This window comes from Sorex araneus, chromosome X, assembly GCF_027595985.1.
Source record: "Sorex araneus isolate mSorAra2 chromosome X, mSorAra2.pri, whole genome shotgun sequence".
Classification (NCBI taxonomy): Eukaryota; Metazoa; Chordata; class Mammalia; order Eulipotyphla; family Soricidae; genus Sorex; species Sorex araneus.
In genome coordinates, this window is record NC_073313.1 from 220,109,527 (window position 1) to 220,136,404 (window position 26,878).

Here is a 26,878-nt window from a genome sequence, read left to right on the forward strand (position 1 = left end):
TAGTCCCTTCACCAGTGGTCATTTCCCTCCACCAGTGTCCCCAGTTTTCCTCTACCTCCCAGCTTGCTTCTTTGGCAGGTGTATTTTTAACCCCTTTTAGGCCCTGTCTTTTCCAGTACTACTACTGTAGGGTACCATGTGTAATAATTTACCTCCTTTCATCACCCCTGCCTTATCCAGGGTGACCACTTCCCTTCACCATTTTCATAAATTTCCCCTCCCTGTTCTATCCTTTACTCTGCCTCCCCCGCCCCCCCTCAACTAACCCTCCAGTGGCAAGTTTCCTACTGAAGACTACTTTTCATGTTCTTATCTTTGGGCCTTTGTTATTTCCTTACTATGTTTCTTTATATACCATCTATGAGACAGTTCATTCTGTATCTGTCCCTCTTCCTCTGACTAACTTAACTCGCTGTGATACTCTGTGGATCAATCCACATAGCAGTAAATTGCATGCCTTCATCTTTTCTTTCAGGCAAGTGGTATTCCAAGTCGTCTGTTCCTGGCACTTGGGTTGTTTCCAGATTTTGGCTGTTGTGAATAATGCAATGAATATTAGGGTTAATCTTAAAGATTCCCTTTATTCCATGTCTTCACCACACTTTAAAAAATAATATTTTTCTAATTTTGTGAAATTAACATTGTGTTTTGATTTTTTAAAATTTTATTGCTTTTTTGCTTAGTAAACTTATTTTTGCTCTTTTCTTTCCCTCTCTCTTTCCCCTCTCTTTAATTTCTTTGTGTGTGTGTGTGTGTGTGTGTGTGTGTGTGTGTGTGTGTGTGTGTGTAGGAGATCAAACCCAGGACTTCATCATATAAAGCAAGTGTGCTATCACTGAGCTTCCTGTAGTTCCACACTCTTACTTTGTTTGAGGCACTGTGATTGACAAGTGCATGATGGGGTTTCATGCACATCTTTCCACCCTCCACCAGAATGTCCACTTTGTTCAACCATTGTCTCCGTTCCCATTCTGCCACTCCCTACTCCACCTACTATTATTACTACTATTACTACTACTAGTACTACTTCTCCCTACTCCTACTCCATGACATCCCTCCAAAAGCTCAGTTCCATAATCCAGTTCTCTGGTTTTGTTGCCTTTGACCATTTTTGTTCCCTTAAAATGTTTCTTTATATCCCATGGATAAGAGAGATCATTCCTTATTTGTCCTTCTCTTTCTGACTGACATCATTCAGCAGGATACTCCCTACTTCCATCTGCATGGTGGCAGATTTCATGATTTCACCTTCTTTTATAGCTGAGTAGTATTTATTCTTAACTGATTGACTGGATGCAACCTTTGCCACTTCTTGTTGTACCAAACACTCACCTATTTGTGGGAGAATTGGAAACATATGAGAGTCTATGAACAATTGGTGCACCATCACTGGTATTTTTGTGTCTGATAGGGGCAGCTTGGCCAACAAAGACTTCAGAAACAAGCTGACTGCTTAAGACTGGTTTTCATGGAGATGGGCATATGCTAGCTACTCTATTTCTTCTTCCTCCTTCCACTTTCTTATATAAAGGTGTCTTTGTAACCACTGACAAAGAACAGTGGTGTTTAGACTACAGATGAAGAGAGGCCTTGGAGAAAGACACATTAAACAAATATTTTTCAAAACAATAAAAAAGCTACAGTAAAAGCACAGTGAACAATGATGCATCCTTCATCTTGACTAGAAAACACCCAATATTTTGAAGTTCTTATAGAGTATTTGTAACTCTACAGTTGATCTTAAATCTGCAGAATAGAACTGACTAAACCATAAATATTCCCCGTGAAGGGTGAGATTTCAGTGTATCACTGTCATCCCATTGCTCATTGATTTGCTCGAGCGGGCACCAGTAATGTCTCTATTGTGAGCCTTTTTACTGTTTTTGGCATATCGAATACGTCATGGGGAGCTTGCCAGGCTCTACCATGTGGGCGAGATACTCTCGGTAGCTTGCCAGGCTCTCCAAGAGGGGTGGAGGAATCAAACCCGGGTCGGCTGCGTGCAAGGCAGATGCCCTACCCGCTGTACTCTTGCTCCAGCCCAGGGTGAGATTTAGGGACCATATTCAGCCAACTCCTTTGGTGACATTTATTGTATAAAATGCCTTTCCTAAAAATAATGTCTATTGAATTTGTCCTAAATAGCTACTGAAATATGTTTTTAAAGAATGACTGTGGATTTCAAGAGGAACAAATTAGATTTTTAAAAGTTTCTCCTTGCAAAAACATGCGGGTTTCCACATTGTTTTGGAAATTGACAGATCAAGATCTTTTCCATCAAAAAAAGTTCTCTACTTTCATTCTACAGTTTTTTATATGAGTATGTTGGGATAAATTTCTCAATAATGTAGGCTGAAAAATAAGTATTTGCATATTATATGTCTAATGTAATACTTTTATCTGTCAGTCAACTCATGTAGCCTGGGCTTTAATTTCTGTTACATTGTATTAGTCTCTTACCTTTACTTTTGATGTCCTGCAAAGTTGTTTCATAATCTTGTTTTCAAACATATCTTTATGCCACATAAAGGACTTTCAGGAGTAAGTAGGCAATTATTCTTTTGTTTAACAATTATCTTTTAATTTGATAACTATAAATGTTTACCTATTATGTTTTTTGTGTGTGCAGTATGGTAATGGATGAGAAGTACAGGTCTGAGACTTAAGTCACTTTACATTTTATTTTTCTGATTACTTGAAATGTGTTAATGCATATATAGCATATGAAAAAAATGTGCAGTGTAGTAGTGGACTAAACAGAACCTATTGGAACTGAAATAAATTATGCCATACTAAAAATATATCTTTTTCTTTTCACCCCTCCTTTTTTTTTTTTTTAAGGCAATAGAGATTTTGCTAAGGATGACCCAGTGGAGTTTAAATCTCACCAGTGGTTTGGCGCATCTGTGAGGTCAAAGCAGGATAAAATTTTAGTAAGTATTTTTTTTCCCTTTCTTTCTTATATTTCTTACATTCTTCTATTTTTTTTTCCACTACCTCAGATGGTACTCAGGGCCTCACACATAAGAGGCTCTACCACTGGGCCACATCCCCAGCCTTGAATTGTGAATATTTACTCATGGTGAATTTAGTTCATTTATATGTGACGCCATGGCAGGGCCTGACAAGCTACCCATGGCATACTCGATATGCCAAAAACAGTAACAAGGATGGTCCTCATTCCCCTGATCCTGAAAGAGCCCCCAATAAGCCATCGGGCTACACTAGCACGTGACAGGGATGAATGGAGATATTTCTGGCACCGGCTGCACAAATCGATGATCAACAGGATGACAGTGATACAGTGATATATGATGCAGAAAATTTCACATTTGAAATTTGAGAGCAAAGTACTGTGTGCCCAAAGGCACCAAGTAGGATGGGGTATTATAGTTTTTGTCAGAGGCCAAGGCACCTAAGAATACTATCTCATGCTCCTTGTCTTTGCTTTCCTCCCACGTTGTCCATTTCTCCATTCTACCCCATCCTCATGCTCATCACTTTGCTCTGTCCAGCCAGGTTTAAGTGACAGTGCACCCTTTAATGAACCAAAAGCCTCCATGTTTTGAAAAGTACATTCTCTTTTTAACCAATTTCCCCCTCAACTATGGCCCCATTCCTTTATTTCTCAACTACTTTTAGCAAATATTTTTGATGAGTTGATGAGGACATCTTCTATTTCTTCCCTTTACATTTCCTTTCTAGTTACTCCTGTTAAGTACTTGCCTCTCACTTTACTAAAATTCATTGTTTCCTCTCTTATTTTTCTTAATCTCCCACACAGTTCAGCATAGTGAGGTGTAACTCATTTTTTTGAAACACTTTGTCCTCTTGACATCAGAGATGCTTTCCTGTTCTTTCTTTTGTGTGAGTGTGTATTTTTTTTAAGTTAAAAATAATTTTATGGATGGAGAGGTAGTAGAGCAAGCAGGGTGCCTACTTTACACATGTCTGAACCAGGTCTATTCCCTACCATCCCATAAATTTTGCAAGCCCACCAGGAGTGACCCTTACTACAGAGCCCAGAGGAAGCCCCAAGCACTGCCAGGTGTGCACCCCCCAAGAAACATTTAATTATTTCTCTTTCATTTTTCTCACTTCTCTTCCTTTTGTTGTGGTTGTGGTGGTTTCCAGCATCTCTTGGTGCTCAGCAGCAGTCACGCCTTTGTAGCACCAGGAATCCCTGTGGCAGTGACAGATGTGCCTTTGGTGGTGTGGCACTGTGTTTACAGTCTTATGCATGTACGGCAGGTGCTTGGCCACAGGACCCCGGAGCTGGGCCCTTGCAATCCCACTGATTTGTTCTTCTGCTGGTTTCTAAGTGTTAGGGTCTCTCTGAGCTCTGTTCTGAACCTCTTGTTTTCCTAAGACCTTTCACTCTGCTAATCCCATCCTGCTGCCTGGCTGTAAGTGCAGTCTCTATGTCTTAATCTAGACATCTTTTTATTTTCTAGAAAATAGTGGGGTGAGACCATTTTATGTGAAACTTTTTTTTATTTGCAAAAACAAACAAACAAACAAAAACAGGGTGAAGTATGGTTTCTCTTTCTCTGAATTTTCTTTGGATCATTAAAGTCCTATCCTACTTCTAAGCTACCCATTTGATATTTTTATTTGGGAAACTCTTATAAAAAGAAGAAAATAAATATTTACATTCAAGCCTTTCTAATTTACTTAGGACTATAACACATTTATTTCATCCATAGTGAGCCCTGTCAGTTTTGCCTCTAGAATACACTCTGTGTCCATCAGTAAGTCATCATCTGCAGTTTCTATCCCATATCAAGTAACCATCGGTACTTATCAGGGGCAATAGTTTGTTCTTATTTCTCTGCTTATGCTCTTGCCCATCTACAATCCATTCTCCAAGTGAACCAAGGTGTTTTGACACTCAAGGCAGATATTGGTGCAAAGAAGCAGGTCTAAGCAGAAAGTATAAATAATCAGGGGTGTGGTGCTATCAGCAGCTCAACCTGTACCTGTGGGGTGAATGCATCAGCAGCCTGATGGTGCCTTTTGCCTTCTGATACCCCAAAATTGCCACTGTGTTTCTAGTCGGACTCCCAACAACTTGGAACCAAGTTGCCCAAGAAATTAAACAGCCATAAGGTAGATATGTAGGAGTCATACCCACAAACTGTCTCTGGCCCAGCTATACAAGCTCATTTTATCATCCTTGCTTCAGAGACCCATAAATAAATCTCAAAAAAGATCAGAAGCTGTCGTTAATCTCGAACCCAGGAAAGGGTGAACAGACCAGGGTAAATTGGAGAGAGCGGGCAGCCTGATGTCTGCCCAAGCAGAGCCCCTTTGGCAGCTGCTTCCTTCCACAATCCAAAATTGCCTCCATATCCCTGGCCAGACTCCATCATCTCAGGTCGGACCTCAGGGAGGTATAATCTGCCAAAAATTCGGGTATATGGGGTTTGTAACTGAATTCTCCAGGCTTTCTCTAGGACGGGATGGGCTACCTTCCCCCACTTCACCGTACTTCCAGAAGCCTTGGCAGTTACATCCATACCCCAAAGCTGCCATCCCGGTAAAAAAAAACTACTCCAGCCATACCTTCCCAATAAAAATACTGAATGCCCCAAACACAAAAATTTAAATAAAGGATTTTTTTTAAGAAAATATAAATAATAACCTATTCTGGAACATCATGAACATGTAAAAAAATAGTGATTGTCTGCTTTCTGTATTTTTATTGCAAATTTAAAATAACTCAATTAATGCCTAAAGTCTGTGTGGCAATGTTTTATTTCAAAAACTATAGAAAATCCATGAACTTTTGCCAGAAAAATAAATTGTTAGACTTTTTATATAGGAGCGATAGCACTGCGGTAGGGCATTTGCCTCGCATGTAGCCGACCCAGGGTCGATATCTCTGCCCCTCTCAGAGAGCCTGGCAAGCTACCAAGAGTATCTTGCCTGCACGGCAGAGCTTGGCAAGCTACCCGTGGCATATTAGGTATGCCAAAAACTGTAACAAGAAATCTCACAATGGAGACGTTACTGGTTCCCACTTGAGCAAATCAATAAGCAATGGGATGACAGTGACAGTGATACAGTGACTATATTGTTAAAATATGCATTTTCACTACTTATACATGGAATCAAGATCATAATTTTGAAACAAAAAGTTATAGTTTATTTGGAAAAGAAACATTGAAAATTCTTTTGCTCTGGTATTAAAAAATTATTTGCTTTATAATTTAAGGATATACTGTGCACACGTGTGTTTGGTTAAAGTGCTTTTTCTAAGTATAGCTCTTTTACTAAAGGGGGTTTGGGGAAGAGAGAGAGGAAGAGAAACTGAGAGAGAACCCAAAACAATAATTTTGCTAACTTCTTTGGAAGAAAAATTACAGACTATAGATATGGCCTCTGGAGGAATATAAGAAAAGTGCTGGATAGTCTGTGGATTAAGGTCAAGAAACTGACACCAAGCTCAATTCCTAGGTTAGATTTCTAGCATCGCACATGGTCCCCCGAGCACTGCCAGGGCCAATCCCCTGAGTACACAGTTGGAAGTGGCCCCTGAGCACTGCGGGGTTTTGGTCCTAATCCCCCAGAATTAAAAATTTAAAAAAAATCTTCATTCATTATTGTGATGATTCAAGGTCTAGGCTATATTTAATTATATTTCAGTAATGCTAGAACATGGATGAATAGCTGGTCTGAAAATGCTGAGAGAATTTTTATGTCACATACTATATTTTTTTGATTTCAGGCCTGTGCTCCATTGTACCACTGGAGAACAGAAATGAAGCAGGAGAGAGAGCCTGTTGGAACCTGCTTTCTTCAGGACGGGGAAAAGACTGTTGAGTACGCTCCATGCAGATCAAGTATGTATAGGAAGTTGTATCATATTTTAAGATGGGGATAGCGAGTCTAGTTTGTTATAAGTTTGCATGTGTGTTAAAATTTATAGGCATAGTGATGTGATACATGATGGTAGCAAAATAAAAATCCTGTTAATGTGAAGAAATTATGAATGTATAGTCAACACACTTACCTTTATCGTGAAGAACACATTTTTGTTTTTTTTGGTTAATAATGATTAATATGCAATTTGAAAACCTGACATTTTAGTCATTCTACATAAAAATGTCCCATTGAGCTACTCAGCAGACATATCAGGCCCCCCGCAACTTAAGATAAAAGATCACTAAGTCTAGATTGGTCTAGCTTGTATTTTTAATTAATTTTACAAGGAAATTCTGATGGCTTCCAAGGTTTCAGGAACATAGCTTCATATTGATAATGATGTTGAAAAGAGCAAGAGTTTATATAGCAAGATCAAACTGTAAGCTTAGGGGACTGGGTCTGAATGTCCCTATTTTAAATCTGTCATCAAATTTTAGTGTAATTTTTACATTAATTTGTGTAAAATTAATATTTTACATAAAGGTGAGAAGTTACCATTTTGCATAAAGGTGATTTTGGTTTTTTTTTTTTTTTTTTTTTTTTGCTTTTTGGGTCACACCCAGCGATGCTCAGGGGTTACTCCTGGCTTTGCACTCAGGAATTACTCCTGGCGGTGCTTGGGGGACCATATGGGATGCCGGGGATCGAACCCGGGTCGGCCACGTGCAAGGCAAACGCCCTACCCGCTGTGCTATCGCTCCGGCCCCTAAAGGTGATTTTGAACACTTAATTTTTTTTTATAATTTATTTTAGGCACCATGGTTTACAATACTCTTAACAATAGGGTTTCATGCACAGCACTTTCTAGCACCACACCCTCCACTAGAGTCTCCACTTCCTTCCCCCATTATCCCAGAACTGCCCCTACCCATCCTACATCCCTCCTTCACTCCTCAGTCGTAAGCTTTATACTAAATATGAGTTCTCGGTTTCTGTTGCTTTTGTTATACCCCTATTTTATTTCTTTATAGTACCCTTATGAGAGAGGTCATTCTGCGTCTGTCCCTTTCCTTCTGACTTAATTTCACTCCACGTAATAATCTCCAGATACATCCACATAGTGGCAAATTGCATGATTTCATCATTCTTAAAGCCAAGTAGTATTCCATCGTGTATATGTACCGTAATTTCTTTATCCAGTCATCTGTTCTTAAGACACTTGGGTTGTTTTCAGATTTGGCTGTTGTGAATAGTGTTGCAATGAACGGAGGCGTGCAAATGTCTTTTCTGAATAGAGTTTTTGGGTCCTTGGGGTATATGATGAGGAATGGAATTGCTGTGTTATTTGAAAGCTTGATTCTAGTGTTTTGAGAAGTCAGTAGTGTTTTCCAAAAGGGCTGGGCCAGTTGCATTCCCCCCAGCAATGAATAAGAGTCTCTTTTCCATGCCAACACTGGTTATTTTTGTTCTTTGGAATACTTAAAATTTTCACTATGATCTTCACTCTATCTTCTTTCCACCTTGTAGTTTTGAATCCTTTTTCCTGCACGCCTTTGCTGAATTGCTCACCACTCCAGAGCCGCTTTATTTCAGAGGTCTCAGAAGAACTCACTGAAATACAGAGTGTTATTTTATACCTTTATACCTGAAACACTTTTTAAAGTTTTGTTTTGTTTTGTTTTCCAGTGTGGTGCCAGGGCTCACACTTAGGACCTCACATATATGAGGCATGTGTTCTGCCGAGCCACCTCCCAGCTCTAGATCATTGCATTTTATATTCCACTGGTCATCAGTTTATGGAACATAGAGAATTAGTAACTACATCAGTCCAACTTGTAACACTTTCATGATTAGATTATTTTTTCCAAGTTCGGTGTCATGTGATACCAACTTGTAGGAATTACTCAGTCCTCAAAATTCTAAGTAGTTAAACCACAAATAATTTTATTAAATTCTTATTTCTTAGACAACAATGATATATCCCAGAACCTCATGGTTTGCTCGTACAGGCCACCAAGTACGGGATCAATGCAAATTGGCAGCTGTATTCTCAGTGCTTGATGCCTTCTCTCTCACCAGCTCTATGTTTGCATTTTGAATGTAGTATTATCTCTGTGAGGGGAACACATGAACACATGAAGACTGTTTGTGTTTTTTATTTCTATATTGCAAATTGGTCCTATTGTGAGAAGATAATTCTTATGCCCCAGGCTTGTAAATCTTTATTTATGTGATGGACATACAAACACACACACAAAATCACTCTTATAACCTTTATATGTGGGACCTGAGGTTCAGTTTTTTTTTCTACATCTTGTGCTTATAAGTAATCTCATAAGGTGGGGAACATTTTTCTTATTATTGGAATAAGAAAAACCTAGGTCTTTCTTATTCCAAAGGGATCTTTCCACACACTATATTATAGAAATTAGAAAATGTTCCCCACCTTAACTCCGTCTGTATTAAGCACAGCTTTTCTGCAAAGAGCACATTTATTTGCTTTCATAAGTAGAGGTTTGAATCATTGCTTCTAAAGACTAAGCATTCTAATACTTGTTATTTGTGGGTATACTGCCATGTTAGACAAGTAATTTTTTTTTTGCTTAGTCTTTGTAGTAATGGCCAGTTCTTATCTTAATATGTATTTATTATTATTGTTATTAAAATTTGGGGACCACACATGGCAGTGCTCAGGGTTTACTTCTTGTAGTGCTTGGGGAACAGTATGTGGTACCAGGGCTTAAACTGGTATCAGATGGGTACAAGGCAAGAATACTATCTCTTTGACCCCCTCAATATATTTAAAGGATTACCACAGTATTTGAAAGATTATTCTGTTATAAAACACTTTTCTTATTTAATTTTGGTAGAGAAATTGTGAAATTATATTAACCATCTTTCCTAACATACTCAAATCTTGTCAGTGAGGATGACTTGTGAACCTGTTTTTATTTTATATGTATATAGTTTTATTTTATGTATATGTATATATATTACAAATAGGACCCTACCATTTGTTTATATATTATAATATGTAATACATATTATATTTATAGCATACTTACAATTGCTAATTACAAATATAACCATGCCATTTGTTTACATACTATTTTTAAAATGAGTAGTTGCCACAGACCATGTAGTTTTTATGCCCCAAATTTTAAAGAATGGGTTCTGGAGCATCTTGGACACTTTGGTGAATGTGGTGAAGGTGCAGTACTTTTAATACTGCACATAATTTTTTTTCAAAACCATAAATTTTAATACTATTTTTAACTCCTTTTTAAAAGATATGTTAGGGAAGAGAAATCGTTAATTAAAAGCAATTAAATGGCAATTAAAAAAATGTTAAGGGGCCAGAGAAATAGTTCATAAAGTAAGCTGACCCCAATTCCAACCCAGCTCTGCATTTGTTCTGCTGAAGTGTGCCAGGGGTCACTTCTGACCAGAGTCAGGAATAGCTCCTGGGCTTCTCCAGGTTTGTCTCTCCCAAACAGAACGCAAATAAAATAATTTTAAGCAAATGATATTTACTATCTGGCCTTTCATAGAAAAAGTTAGCTGATAACAGATCTAAACTATAGGACCTCAAATCTTAGAAAAAGCAGAGAACAACCTTAAAAAAATGAAGTCGATGATTCTTCTTCCTAATTAATATAGTTTTTCTTCCCTTTGATCATTGTACATGCTTTTCCGCTTGACCTTTGAAATAGTCATCTTCCTACATGTTCAAAAGTTGAGTAATCCCTTGCCCAGAGATTAAAAAATGGTCACAACTGGGAATCTGACAGGCAGATTATAGTCTTGCTTCTACTGGCAATTAGCTTGTAACTATGGGTGATTCCCTTAACCCAGATCTGGCCTTTGTTTTGTCTTTGGTAAAACATTGATTTGGACAAAGATTTCAGAGACACAATGTCAGTGCTTTGTATCTCTTCCTACTTCAACAAATCATGCAACCTAGTGACTGATTTTCCATGGGAATGCCACTTTGTAGGGCTGTGCTGTATGCTTCGTGATAACTTTGTTGTTTTGGCTGTAAGTTTTTGTGTTTTGTTTTAAATGACCTGAGAGAACACCAGAACTTCACTGTCTATTAAAAAAAACAACTGGGGGCTGGAGCAATAGCACAGCGGGTAGGGCATTTACCTTGCACGTGGCCAACCCGGGTTTGATTCCCAGCATCCCATATGGTCCTCTGAGCACCGCTAGGGGTAATTCCTGAGTGCAAAGCCAGGAGTAACCCCTGTGCATTGCCAGGTGTGACCCAAAAAAGCAAAAAAAAAAAAAAAAAAAAAAGAAAAGAAACTTACTTTATGTTGATTATGTTTGCTTTCAGGTTTTCATAACAGTGTCTATGAACATTCTTCATATTATACAATATGCCATTATGTCTTCCTGTTCTAACAGTGCTTGAACACAAATCATTGCTTAACATTCCTTCAAATTCAAGTTCGGAGCACGTTTGTTGTCTTTCTGATGATAATATAATTTGTACACAGACCTTTTTCCTCCTCCATGATAATTCTAATAGTTTTTCTTCCTTTTGATTGTTTCCCAGGGAATTAAAAATGCATTGCTAATTGAGGTAGTGTAGCCTAATGATATCAACATGCCTGGCTTTTGGTCCATGCTCTCTAATTTGCCAGCCAGTTGATTGTTGTCAAGTTCATTTTTACAAGCCTTTAGTCCAATACCAGTAATCAAAAATAATAATAATGTCCCTCAAAGGATTACTTTGAAGAGTTAAGACGATCATGTCACTGAAAATGCTTTTAGTGTACCTGACCCCCAGCAGTTTCTTAACAGTATAAATATTATCAGAATTAATACATAGAAATAATATTTATCATTCATATAAAATAAAAGTCTTCACTGAAATAGTATATTGTCAGCATAAAAATTTTAATTTACATAAATATTTAGTTTAATATGTACCTGTTAGGAAACCCTTAAAAGATAGTCATGTTTTCTATTTAGACATTCTGGGAAACCAAATAAAGCAGATAATTGTACAGTATGAAAAAAAAATTTAAGGATGCCTTTATTAATAGCCTAAAATTGTTTCCCTCATGCATCTTTTTTGTTTTTCTTTTTGGGTCACACCCGGCGATGCACAGGGGTCACTCCTGGCTCAGGAATTACCCCTGGTGCTGCTCAGGGGACCATATGGGATGCTGGGAATCGAACCCGGGTCGGCCGTGTGCAAGGCAAACGCCCTACCTGTTATGCTATCACTCCAGCCCCTCCCCCATGCATCTTGAAGAAAGGAAATAAATGCTGGCCTGAGGTCAGAGCAGAATTCCTTAGTATGATTCACTAGACTCTGGAAACCCCAACCCTACATTTTCTCATTCTTTCTTGGTTAGAAAAATTTACATTAGGGTAGGATTACACTCTTGAGAATATTTTCTTAAAATATTCTAAATTTAGATAGTAAATGTTTAATCTCAGTAGTTCCCAGGTTTTTTAAAAGGGTTCAAAAATTTTGATGGGAGTATTTGACAAAAGTTCTTGGAAGTTGTTCTTAGGACTGTAAATAGATATTTTTGGCTCCTATATTTAAATGGCAAATAAAGTGATGTTGTAGCATAGTGTTTATATACATTATAAAATTGACTCCACCAACTTCTTGTTAAATTATCATTTAAAAAATTTTCCTTCTTACTCTTTAAACAATGGAGAGGCTTCCAATTCATTTTTATCTCTATTGTAGATGGGATATACAATTAAAGTTAATTTAAATTATTTAACTGAATGTCCAGAAATCATCTACATTTGTGGAAACTACAAATATAAGTGGTAGGGGGGAGGTGGTGATTGCAGAAGAGTAAAACTATGGAATCTTATTTGAAAGGTACTTAAAAGTGTCATGTTTAAGGGCACACAGTTTTATTAGACCCAGCACTAAACACATTAGGTGGATAGTTTCATATTTTGTTCTTCACAGAACATTAAGTTAGGACCTATCTTATCTTCTGCATTTCTGAATGGTATTTTTTATGCATATTTTGCTGTTGGCAAAAAAAAGTATATGTAGAAGATGTTTATATTATGATTGTATGTTTCTTTTTGATCATTGTCATAAATTAGACCCAGCAACTGTATGGTAGTAATAGTAAGAAATAGAAATTTTATATGTTGACTTTTGAACATATGAATCATAATTTGTCACTGTCTTATGATGTTAGTGATGGAAAGAAATAGAAAATGTCAGTATACTTTATATAATGATAGTGATATTTTATAAATTTATCATATACACATAATGTATCTATTTGGCTTGTGTTGGCTATGATATAAAATTTTTCTTTAATTGTGGTTAGAAATAGCAAATTTAGGATCTCTTATCTTACGTGATGTTCTTCTTCTTTAGTAACTTGTCCAGATATTTTAATCTTTTTTTGTTTTTCTTACTAAGAATTTAGTGCTGATAAATGCATACTAACTCTTTTAGAGTGTGTTATGGTAATAACTAATTAAGTGCCCGAGTGGTTAAACACTCCCAGAAATTAGTTTCTTATTTTATAATTATGTGATAACAGGTTTTTATCATGTTTTATTTTATGTTATTTATTTGTTTTGGGGTTTGTGTATATTTCCAATCTTTTTATTTTAGAAAATATTGATGCTGATGGACAGGGATTTTGTCAAGGAGGATTCAGCATTGATTTTACTAAAGTAAGTTTTCATTTAAGATCGAATGAGATTCAGAATTTACCTTGTGTCTAAACCATGGTCTAAAACAAATTGGTCCTTACTTGAGTTTCTCTATAACTATTGTCTTTTTTAAGAAACAGATGATAAAAGTAACCTGTATATTTTCACATTCTTTGCCTTATTTATACATTGCTATTTGAAAGAGATATCAAAACAGGAATAGCTGATGATAGAGATTTTCAGAATTGAATAAATAAAAATTCTTTAATATTTAAATTTTTACTTTGATTTATAGTCTAATTTAAAGTTTCCTATATGTGACTGAAATTGATTTTTTTACAGAAGCTATTAGTGGGAACTTTATTACAAAACTAGAATATATATATATATATGTATGTGGAGAGAGAGAAAGAGAGAGAGAGAGAGGAGGGGGGGAAAGAGACATATCTTTTATGTGCCTACAGGCACTAAGTGAAGCTGAAGTGATTTAATGATTATAAGCAGTCTCATGCAGGGTTCTATTTTCAGCTAAACAAATATGCTCTTTTAAGGTGTTTTTACTGCTCTTTGACAGTTTTTGATCTAGTTCTTTAAAATAATAATTTTGTTTATAATTTCAAGTGCAAATTTTATTGAACCATAATTATTCTTTACAGATTTTTAGAGTACATAAACAGTTTGATTATTAAGTTGATAATTTTCCTAGCGAAGCTCAAAAATATTGATTGAAATTAGGCATTCTTTAGAAAGCTTAACATTGATTACTTAGAAAATCTAAGTGCAAAAGCCCTGAATGCATGAAGACAACAAAATGTTACAGTTGTGATGCACACACACACACACACACACACACACACAAAAACACCCACCAATCATTTCCTCATTATTCTATTTTATTTTTTGACTTTTGGACCACAGCTTGTGATGCTCAGGGCTTACTCCCTGGTGTTCAGTGATCTCTCCTAGCAAGTGTCTTGGCACAATGTGGGATGTTGGAAATTGAACTGTGGTCAACCACATGCAAGGCAAATGCTCTATCAATTGTGCTATCTCTCAGCCCCCCATTTTATTATTTTTTAAAATGTTTTATCTTTATTTTTTTCAAATAAATTTTTCTAGAATACCTGACTCTTTCCTGAGATCAGTTTTACTTCACATAACTTTTTGATGTTACATTACTCGTACTCAAAATTTAAGGAAGTAAAGCAAAAAGAAATAAAGTATGGTAACAAATATTAACTTTAAATTTGCCTGGTATATTTTCAAGCAGGGTTTCTTTGTTTTAATAAAAAGCATTCATGTTTTCTCTGTAGAAGAGAAATCTATCAAAGTCAATGTTAATGAACTGTATGCTCTCTTTTTTTCTTTTTTTTTCTTTCTGATGTCAGAGATCAAACCTGTGGTTTTTACCTGAAAGTTATGTGCTCTACCATTGAGCTGCATTCCCAACCCCATTCACTTTTTATACACATCTCAGAAACAGCACTTACTTCAAAGAAGACAACCTAGAAGTACCTCCTTTATTACCAGAGCAGGAGATTGTTGGATGAAAGCCTGCAACAGGCTTTATGTCTATTTGAAGGAGGGAACTTATCTCCAACAAGAAGAAATGAGAGATACCCAATACTGAATACCTTGAATTTATAGTTCATTGAAAATATAAGAAATGCTAGTCAAATGGTAGAGTTTTTGCTTATTTCTATAAAATATTTGAAATCTTTGGCAACTAACTTATAGGAATACTGTTTACATCTATGAGATATTTTTAAAAGTTTTCCTTTAGCAGAAACTCTTTTGTGATTACTGGAAAGAAGATCTTCCTTATGTAGTCAGAAACTGAATATACAAAAGTTAACGATAACCTTTTGTTCTTATTGTAGTTCAATTATACTTTGCAGTACTATTTCATATGAAGTATATGAAGCAGCCAAGACCCTTAAGAGGAGGGCAAAAAATGTATATGTTTGACTGTTTTTATATGTTGAATGGATGTCAGGGCCAGAGTGATAGCATAGCAAGTAAAATGTTTGCCTTGCAAGTCTGACCTTGGTTCAATCCCCAGCACCCCATGTAGTCCCTGAGAGGAGTAAGCCTTGAGCACAACTGGATGTGCCCCTCCCAGTAACTAGCCACGCCAAACAAAAATTAATAAATAAATGAATGAATGAATAATTTTAAAAATCTTCAAATTTTTTTCTATGTTGTCATTTTTTTGTTGGCTGTTTTGGGGCTACACCTGGCAATGCTCAGAGGTTCTCCTGGCTCTGCACTCAGGAGTCACTTCTGACAGAGCTCAGAATGGTTCTGTCATATGGCAGTAACAACATTTGGGATGCCAGGAAATTTGGGTTGGCTCAGTGCAAGGCAATAGCCTTACCTACTATACTATTACTCCAGCCCTCTGTATTGTCATTTTTTTAAAGGAATAATAAAACTGAGATGTGAGCTTGAGGAGTCTAATTTTGTTTGCATTAAAATATATGTATAACATTGTATCTTTTATATATTATTGCATTGCTTTCAATTTTAAGACTATCCATATTTAAATAAATACCTTTTTGTGGTTTTATCCATTCTAGGCTGACAGAGTACTTCTCGGTGGTCCTGGTAGCTTTTATTGGCAAGGTAGGTTATTATTGAATCACCATGAGATACAGTTACAAAGCTTTCATGTATGAGTTTCAGTCATACAATAATGTAACACCCAACCCTCCACCAGTGCGCATCTTCCACCACCAATGTTTTCAGTATCCCCCGCCTATCCCACACCTTCGATCTACCTCTATAGCAGACAATCTCCCCCACACTCTCTTTTGTAGTGCTTGTTATGAATAGCTTAAGATGTCACGCGGCCACAAGATTGATCGCGTGCTACTGAAATTCTAAGATATTACATAATTAGAGTCTGGAGAAATCTCTGCAGGGAGCTGCATGGTTTGGAGATTCTTTTGTGTGTCTCTGGATCATGGCCATTACAGAGCTTAAATAGCAGCCGCAGGCAGTTCATGGGTGTGACCTCCAGGGTCCCATGAGGATGGGGGAATGAGAAGGACTCGCTCATCCCCTATCCCTTGAGGCCTGGAGTTTGCTGTCACTGAACCCGAATACCTACACTGCTCATTGGGTTCTGGAATTGGGTAGCTGCTGGGGCTCTTAGGGGGTAGGAGGAGGGATGTCTGCTCCTGTCTGAGGCACCTCGGTGAAGTGGACCTGGCTTAAAGTCAGAGACATCTCTGCAGTGAGCTGCTCAGCTCAGAGATCCTTTTGTAGGTTAATAGATTTTGAATTACCAAGGATGATTATATCTCAGACTCACCTGACTTATCTACAAAAAAATTTGAAGTATTTTAAAGAAAATATGAAAAGAATAGTACTTAGTGGATGGAGCAATAGCACAGCTGGTAGGGCATTTGCCTTGCACGCGGCTGACCCAGGTTCAATTCCCAGCATCCCATATGGTCCCCCCGAGCACCGCTAGGAGTGATTCCTGAGTGCATGAACCAGGAGTAACCCCTGCGCATCGCTGGGTATGACCCAAAAAGCAAAAAAAAAATGTATTTAAATATATAAATAATATACAAACAATATACTTTGCTTATAAAGGATGATTACATGATATATGGAATATATATGTAATAAAAATATATATAAGTAGTATACAGTTTATCCCTTTTCCTAAAAAAAATTTTTTAATTTGCTTTTTGGGTCATACCCGGCGATGCACAGGGCTTACTCCTGGCTCTGCACTCAGGAATTACTCCTGGCGGTGCTTGGGGGACCATATGGGATGCTGGGAATCGAACCCGGGTTGGCCGAGTGCAAGGCAAATGCCTCTGTGCTATCGCTCCAACCCCTCCTAAAAAAAAAATTTAACTGAGACATAGCCTTGAATATTTTCGATGATTTGTTATTTTAATAACTTGAGTAGTAGACAATATCTGCATGCACTTCTAGTTAGTATATAAATAAGGACTAATATAGGTGCTATTGCTAAAGTCTTTGGAATTTTATTATAACTTCAAAATATGTAACTGATTATCAATTTTTTCCTGGCATCTTATGATTTATTATTATTATTATTATTATTATTGAATTCAAGACGAACAGAGGATCGAACCCGGGTCTGCCACATACAAGGCAAATGCCCTACATGCTGTGCTGAGTATCCTGACCGTATGGCAGAGTCTGGCAAGCTACCCGTGGCATATTTGATATGCCAAAAACAGTAACACGTCTCACAATGGAGACGTTACTGATGCCTGCTCGAGCAAATCAATGAACAATGAGATGACCATGCTATTATTGAATCACCATGAGATAGTTACAAGTATGAGTATTGAGTTTCACTCATACAATTATTGAACACCCATCCCTCCACCAGTGTACATTTGCCACCACCAGTTTCCCCAGTTTCCCTCTTGCCATCCTCACCCCACCCCCTGCCTCTATGGCAGGCACTTTCCAAATGTTTTATTCTAATGAGATGATGAATTTTCCTATTCTTGTTGCATTCTTCCTATATGTTAGGTACAATTTTAGTCATAGAGAATAAAAGTGTGACCCAGAGAGAAAGTGTTTCTCCCCTACAGACTAAACCTGCATGACTGCACAAATTACAGCATTAAGGAGAGCTTTAGTGCTTATGAATTTCTTTGCACAACAGCAGAAATGAAGATTGTTTTCCCCACATTATGCAGATGGCATTTGAGAGCTCTGCTTTCTTGGGGCTGAGACAAGTCTGCATTTTCTGTAGTCATTTGGGTTTTCTTCCCTGCCTCATAAGGTTGTAAATTAACTCATTCAGGCTGCTGAATGAGGATATTGAAATAACACATATAAACAAGCAAGCTCAAACAATTATACTGATTATAAAGATAACAAATATTTCATTAGGTTAGTATTTTAGGAGAAGGAGGTGCCACACCCAGTGGTGCTGGGGGTCACTCCCTGCAATGCAATGCTCAGGATTGCTCTGAAGCTTCTGGCATGCAAAATATGTGCTCAGCTCGTTGGACTACTTCTCTGATGCAGTAATTTTTATTTTTAAGTTTTATTGAACTTGCTTGTGAAATTTTATTATTTTATTTTGCGTTGAATTTCTTAGTGAACTGAGAAATTCCCTATTCTTAACATTTTTTTTCACTGTATATTTCAGGCCAGCTCATTTCGGATCAAGTAGCAGAAATTGTATCGAAATATGACCCCAAAGTTTACAGCATCAAGTATAATAACCAGTTAGCAACTCGTACTGCACAAGCTATTTTTGATGACAGTTATTTGGGTAGGTAACGCCAAAATACAAGTTTATTTTACGATGTTGTAGTATGTATATTCTGTTTTTGCTTTTGCTGCTCTAAGTAGGAAACTTACTTGTGAGAAAGACTCTTTCTTAAAAAAAGGAGCATACCATACAATTTCAAAATTGTTAATAACATAGATTGTGTGTCTTGCAGTAATGAAAATTTGAATACTATGGATAACAACCTTTAAGATATGGTTACTCTGTTCTGGGCATTGTTTTAAGTACCTGTGTATAAAGAAATAACTCATTTCATTTATGAAAGTGCAGTTTGTACATAAAAAGACTGAGGCATAGAGTGGCAAAATAACTTGGCTTGAGATACTCATTACTTGCTATTCTGAAATTCAAACCCAGGCAGTCCTCTGAGTCATGAACTTTGTTCTGTCAAACTTCAGTTTGGGGATTTAGGATTTATTCATCTTTATTCTTTCTCTTTAAATTTTTCACACCAAGTACACCACACCACACCAAGATGACAGAAAAAGCAGATGAGTGAGTGTGTTCTGTTTCCCCATTACTGTGGATTGAAATATACCCTTTTAAACTGACTCCTATATAGCTAATCAAATGGTCTTATTTTCCTTCTTATAATGGAAATATACTATTTGACTCTTTAAATCAGTTTTTCCCATTAAGGCCTTTAAGGTGCATTTATCATATGTGTGTGACGGTTGCTCCTAGAGTGCATAACATACAATGAAGAGACATTACTTGAAAATAGTTCCAAGGGTCCCTGAGCTAGCGAGTGTGCTCAGAATCTGAAGGTCTTTCTCCTTTGCTTCCCTGTTTAGGTTACTCAGTGGCTGTTGGCGATTTCAATGGTGACGGCATTGATGGTATGATGTACTGGAATTATGTATTATCCTTTGAAAAATGTTTGAGGCTAAGCATTTGAAACAGGCATTAAAATGGATTAGGGTCCCTGCCATAATGGCAGGGTGGGGTGGGGGGAGACGGGACTGGGGAGGGGGGGAGGGATGTTGGGTTTACTGGTGGTGGAGAATGGGCACTGGTGAAGGGATGGGTTATCGAACTTTGTATGGGGGAAACATGAGCACAAAGATGTATGGATCTGTAACTGTACCCTCACGATGACTCTCTAATTAAAAATAAACTAATAAAAAAAATAAAAATAAAATAAAATGGATTAGGGTGTAAGAGTCTTGGAACCATCATTAAGGAACACAATCAGAAAAGTGAGAGCGGTGTTCACACATGAAGAGGCACTGCCTCTCTTCCTCCTCTGACCTTGACCCTTCCTCTTCCCCTTCTGCTGTTTCCCAGCCCCCATGCCCCACCCCTCCCCACACTTCTGCTTGTTTCTCTGCCCCTTCCTTCCTGTTGCCATCAGGTTCAGTTCTCCTGAAAGGACTCCACTTCTTCTTTCTGTAGCATAATTTGTAACCCCACTTTGTTAGGCCATCCTTTCGTTGTCTTCTTTCAAATTTCAATCCACGAGTTAGTGTGTTTACTTGTTTTTGCTCCTGTCTCTGGCTGCTGCCTCCTCTCCCGTATTTCAGTTTGCCTGGGGTTGTTTTTCAGCACTAGAAACATCTTTTTCCTTGTCTTTGGGTGTTTGAATCACACTAGGGGTGCTCTTGTCATGTTGCTTAGGAATCTCTTCTGGTGGTGCTCAGGTGACCATGCAATGCCAGGGATCAAATCAGGCCTTCCAGAGGCAAAGTGCAGATACTAGCCTTTGGGGCTAAGTCCCCAGCGCTGGAAATTCATCTTTTCTTCACTCTTATGTCACTTTGTCATGTTTTCTTTTTCACAAAACTATAAATGCCTTGAGCCTTTATATGAGGGTTTTTTGGGGGTGGGACAGGTTTGAGTCACTTCAAAGTGGTGTTCAGGGGCTACTCCTGGCTCTGTGTTGGGGTCATGTCCAGTGGTGCTTGGGAGTTATGAGATGCCAGAGATTGAACTGGGGTCGGTGGCATGCAGGACAAAGACCTTACCTCTGTACTCTCTCTGGGCTTCTTGGAGGGTCTTTGTGGCTCTTTCTGTTTTTTTTTTTTTATTAAGATTTGATTATGTGGTTAAAAAATGTTAAAGTCATTTATCATGGAATGCCAATTTTTTAAAATCTATTTTATACTTAGTAGTAAAATAGAACTTTGGGATATTTACCTTCTCCTGAAATTTTCACTATTGGTATTAAAAGTGAGCAATCACATATTTTTGTTTGTTTTTATTTAGACTTTGTCTCAGGAGTTCCAAGAGCAGCAAGGACTTTGGGAATGGTAGGAAAGTTAATCATTTTTTTAATATATTTAAAAGTTTTTTAAATTATTTTTTGAATATCTGTGTTGTCTTAATTTTACTGCATTTGATATACTTTGTTTTTCTTGCATAGGTTTATATTTATGATGGGAAAAACATGTCTTCTTTACACAACTTTACTGGTGAGCAGGTATGCTTTAAAAATATTTTTACCAATATTTTAATATCCACATTTTATAAATATTGAAACTTTCATTAATAAATGATTTAATATAAATACTGATTTTGTGTTCAATATTGAGCAAATATATAAATAAACAGGCTTTAAATAGTTGACCTTTGTTTTAATCAAAGTATTTTGTTTAGGTATAATCTTTTCTAATTACATATTATGGTTTATTTTTGGTAAATCATGACCAAATTGTATATTTCACAGACATAAAACTCGTAAGTGCTTTAATTTTCTTTGGTATCCAGTCATACTCACACAACTAGGCTAGAAAGTTCACTGCTAGACTACAGCCCTATAGTGATTCTTAGACCCAGAAAGTATGGGGGCTACCAGGGCCACCTTGGTAGTATGCTGGGGCCACCCATGACACCATACGGTGGAGATGGACACAAGGTAATAGAACACATGGGTCCTCGGGTATGCATGTGTTTGTGTCCCAGACTCTTGAGCTATCTCCCCAATATGAGTCCTATTCATTAAACAAGACCAAAAAATTAGTACTATTTAATTTTTATTCAATGTAGAACATTGTACAAAACTATAGATTTGTAAATAAGCCTTATTTGTACAGTGTGAAATCAAACTTTCTAATGGAGGGTAGTACATCTAAGTGTTGATATCCTCCATGAATCCTTGCATTTTATAACATTCTCTATTGTATTGAGTGAAGTTAGTAAGAATATAGAAAAACTGTCAGTAAGTAGCGCAGCAGCTCAAAGTTTGCAGCTCTGGGATCCGGCACTCTTTACGTTCAGCAGGGATTGCTGAGCTGGGCAAGAGGGTTGAGAGGACAAGGAGCTACCGTCAAGATGCCGGCAGCCTTTTTCCATCAGTGTGGAAGTACAGAGAGTCCTACAGCACACAGGCTCTGTTGCATTTAGGCAGTCAGGGTTACCTCTTCTGCCCTGAAGATTTCTTCTCTTAAGGATTCTCTTCTGACACACACACACCTGTGTCTCTAGGTCATGTCCTGTGCCTAGAATCATGAATCCATGATTCACTCTTTGTTCCTCCTTAGCCTTGGGAAACGGGCAATGTGTGCTTTGATGAGGACAAACCTGGACTTTCCATACTAAGCCTTACTTCATTGGTCAAGGCAATTAGCGCTATGAATCCAGTTGTTGGTTGATAAAAATGGAATCCTGGGGGTGTGGAGAGAATCTGATGAAAGCATTTCGTTGAAAGGACTCAGGAGAAAACTAGTCTCAGTGGATGTCATCCTTTATATTTTCAAACCAGTCAGCCTGGTACCTTAAATGTTATAAAAACCCTTTGCTATCCATAGTCTGAGGTGAGAATTGGATCATAGAGTGCCTTTTGTTTTCACAATTACACTGTAGCAACCGAGAAAAGATAATTGGGATCTCCCTTATCATTCCTTCCTGATAGCTTAGCTAATCAAACTTTCGATGCTTTGCCAACTTTTCTTTTATTTTTGGTTTGTTGACTCATACTTCACTTTAGTTCACTTTTAATCTGTCATCCTAGTTTTGTTTTTTGTATGGGGTTTTCTTTAAAACTTTCCTTTTTCACATTATTCCCAGCCAGACTGGGATTCTGTGATGGCCAACAGTCTTCTGTGTGGGGAGCGGATTTTCCTTCTCCTTCCTCATATGAGGATATTTTCACCAATCATATTTGTACTCTGTTGTTCAAAAGTGAAACTCCTGACTAATAGCAGCTGAGATGGGATACGTAAATGAATGTGATTTATAGCTTTCCAAACTGACTTTTTTTAGAGTAGTAGCAATGGTGACAGAATAATAGTAGAAAGAGTAATAGTAGTAGCAGCAGCAGCAATTAACAATATTAGTAGTAGTTGTGGTAATAATGAAAGTAGTAGTAGCAACAGCAGCAATAATAGTAGTTGTTATACTAATAGTAGCAGCCCCAGGGGAACTATAGTAAAGTAATAGCAGCAGCAACATTAGCAGCAGTAGGGAGAATCAGTTTTGAACAATATTTAATAATTATTTTCTCTTCTTTACTGCATAGGGGCCAACTTATAATTGCAGGGGGTCATAAAATATATGTGATTGTCTTTCTCATCATGTGTCTCTGTCAGCTGTGTTTTGAGTCATGGAGAAGAAGGAAAATAATAGGTTTGCTAGGAAAGGAACATTGGATATACTTGGATATATGTGACACATGTTAAAGACATAGAGAATGATGTGTAAGGGATATATTTTGCTCATAAACATATGATTATGAACAAGTACCATGACCTGATTGTATTGGTAGAGTAATAAGAGAGGAGGTCCTGGGCGATTACTCAAAGGACTGGAGCTCATGCTTTGTGTGTGGGAACCGTGGCTTCCATCCATAGCGCCACATGGTCCTCTAAGCAACGCTGGGAGGGGCACACCACCCCCAAAGCTTTTTTTTAATAAAAGAAAAGAAATTAGGCTGAAGGATTATCTATCGAATGAAAGAACAACCATGTCTATTTCATAAGTAGACTACAAGTATTAATTTTCCATGTTAGTTGGATGAAATGTAAACATTTCTTTTTCTTCTTGTTATCCAGATGGCCGCATATTTTGGATTTTCTGTTGCTGCCACTGACATAAATGGGGATAAGTAAGTTTTAAGAAATGTGCTTACGGACATTTTATTTCTCATGTTTATGAATGCTTTGCTAAACATTTTTCTTGCCTCTTTTTTCCCTAATAATTTAATTTAAAGAGCCAGTTTCAAAGAACCTTGTTATGAGACCTATGTTGGTCACTGTTTCTTTAATAGTTTATTATCATTTGAAGGAATAAAGTATTTACAAGTTTTAAAAATATTTTATATGTTTCATTTGCTTTTAAATTACTAGTTTGCTAATGTTTAGAGCTGTAATTTCACACCATCACCAAAGTAACAATAGCCTTTTAAAATTTTTTCGTTGGTCTCCACCCTTTCCCTAGTCCCCTCTGGTTTTGTTTGTTTCATGCTTTGTTTCTCTATATCCCACATAACTGTAATTTCTTAAAAGGAAGTCTTGAATATGAATGTTTCCATATGCCTATGAGAGATGTAGAAAGAAGGAAGCTATGGTTTTTGTTGAAAAAGAAATGATTGTCAAAGTGAGATGGAATTTAATCTTGTTTTGGTGAAAATATTTTTGTTCTTTTAGCTATGCAGATGTGTTTATTGGAGCCCCTCTCTTTATGGATCGAGGTTCTGATGGCAAACTCCAAGAGGTGGGACAGGTCTCAGTGTCTCTGCAGAGAGCTTCGGGAGACTTTCAGACAACCAAGCTAAATGGCTTTGAGATCTTCGCAAGGTTCGGCAGTGCTATCGCACCTTTGGGAGACCTGGACCAGGACGGTTTCAACGGTAAGACCAAAGTTCAGCCACGATGGGTCTGATTTTTTTGTGTTCACTTGGAAAAGCTCTCTAACCTCATCTGTAGGAGTTTACATGGGAGCCTCTCCTTCCTGGAAGGAACAGTTGAGAGACATTTCCATCTATGTGGTCTCAAAGTGCAGTGTTAGAGTGCTTCATTTCTAAAAGCAGCCTGCTTTTCTAGGCCCCCGTTTCTGCAGGGGATTTTCTCTGTCCTGTTTAGCAGCAGTGCCCTCTGCTGTCCACTTAGGTACATGTGTCAAAAAAAATGTTCCCAGCAAGTGACATTAAGGCAGTGCTGAAATTCATGAATACCTCAGAGACTGGATTTCCCATTAGTGCTTTTCAAGTAATCACTTTGTTATGGAGGGTATTTCCTGCCATGGCTTATGCACAGTGTACAAGTTCATTTTTAAATAATAGCTCTACTGGGGCTGGAGCAATAGCACAGCGGGTAGGGCATTTGCCTTGCACACGGCCGACCTGGGTTCGATTCCCAACATCCCATAAGGTCCCCTGAGCACCGCCAGGAGTGATTCCTGAGTGCAGAGCCAGGAATAACCCCTGTGCATAGCCAGGTGTGACCCAAAAAGCAAAATAAATAAATAAGTAAATAATAGCTCTACTTAAGAATTTGGACTGGAGCAATAGCACAGCAGGTAGGGTGTTTGCCTTGCATGTGGCTGACCCGGGTTCGATTCCTCCCTCCATCTTGAAGAGCCTCATAAGTTACCGAGAGCAGCCCCCTTGCACTGCAGAGCCTGGCAAACTACCTGTGGCATATTCGATATGCCAGAAACAGTAGCAAGTCTCACAATAGAGACATTACTGGTGCTCGCTCGAGCAAATCCATGAACAACGGGACAACAGTGCTACAGTGCTACTTAAGAATTTAATACTGATAAATAGCTTTATGAAAGCCAAGTTGGAGAATGAATTGTAGGTTACAAACTACCAAGATTTCTCTTTTGGGGGGAAATCAGGTATTAGGTAACACCAGGCAATACTTCAGGTGTACTTCTGGCTTAGTGGTCAGGGATCACTGCTGACAGTACTCCATGGATGATTTGATCTCCCGTGTTAATGATAGTGTTTTTAGTGGAAAATGATCTGAACTGAATGTAACTGATTTATAGCATAGTTTATATATGCATATACATGCACATTTTTGTATCTATATCTAGTTCATATATGTATTTAATTGGCTGTGATCATTTACAACCATGATCAATTTTTTTTCCCAAGATCATTTTTGTTCATACCTATTGACATTTAGCTTTTGCTATTCTGTTGCTCCTATATTCCTCTTTATACATACACAATCACCAGAAAAAAAAACTTGGAAACCCTTTAAAGGGTTACAGAAAACAAAATAAGTGAGTTTATATTTCAGTTAGGTGCGGTCTTTGTCGATATCTCTCCATAAAAATGGGAACTCAATACCTTTCCAGAAAAGAAAGCAGAATGGAACAAACAACAGAAGAACAACTAGCATGATCAAAGGAAGAAATTGATGAGGAAAATGGATGAAAAAGTAAGATTGTCTAGCCAAGATAGATGGCAGTCAAGCAAAATATTGGAATGTATAAAATAAGAAAGGTTTAAAAAGGCCAAAGATATTCTTTATTAGATGGCTACTCAGTACTAGACCTGTCTTCTGTTGGAAAATTATATTTTAATGAACACTTCTTAAATTGCACATGTAATTTAAATCTTAAGTTTATGACTCAAAACTAAAAAAAGTAAGATGCATACATAAGTTATATGCTTGTTTTAAAAAGTATGAAACAATCTCAGACTTACTGTAGGTCAAGCTGTGTACATAGTAATTATAATTAGTACATAACTATATACTAGTTATTACATGATCATTGCAGATTTTTTTTTATTTTGATCATTGCAGATTTTATGCTAAATTTTAAAATAAAAAGATGGGTGTTGCCATTCGATGAAGTTACCATTATCATTATGTGAAGTTTTTGTTTTGTTTGTTTTTTCAATTGTGCTGGTTTCACAAATAGTATTATTTTATTATGACGTGAAATAAAGTAGGAGTCAAAATGAGAGACTATTTTTAGAATATTTCCATGTCTTATCCTTAGGGAACTCAGAATCCCATAGGAGCAACTTTCATGTAACTAAAACACTAGCATATAATCATTGCAGTATTCTTGATGTTCTTGAGTATAATACTCTTATATAAAAGATGTGTAACCAGGGCTGGAGAGATAACACAGATGGTAGGGCATTTGCCTTGC

At 37.3% G+C, this 26,878-nt stretch overlaps 1 protein-coding gene across 1 annotated transcript in view; it reads left to right on the top strand.

The window, feature by feature from the left end:
- Window positions 1-26,878, top strand: part of ITGAV (integrin subunit alpha V) — a 123,147-nt gene that overhangs the window by 57,126 nt on the left and 39,143 nt on the right. Inside the window, exons 3-12 of the mRNA XM_055120880.1 lie at window positions 2,842-2,933; window positions 6,731-6,845; window positions 13,487-13,548; window positions 16,107-16,152; window positions 18,683-18,808; window positions 19,621-19,665; window positions 21,032-21,075; window positions 21,189-21,245; window positions 23,815-23,867; window positions 24,409-24,611. Coding sequence (XP_054976855.1) covers window positions 2,842-2,933; window positions 6,731-6,845; window positions 13,487-13,548; window positions 16,107-16,152; window positions 18,683-18,808; window positions 19,621-19,665; window positions 21,032-21,075; window positions 21,189-21,245; window positions 23,815-23,867; window positions 24,409-24,611 — 843 coding nt within the window. The remainder of the gene's footprint in view (window positions 1-2,841; window positions 2,934-6,730; window positions 6,846-13,486; window positions 13,549-16,106; window positions 16,153-18,682; window positions 18,809-19,620; window positions 19,666-21,031; window positions 21,076-21,188; window positions 21,246-23,814; window positions 23,868-24,408; window positions 24,612-26,878) is intronic.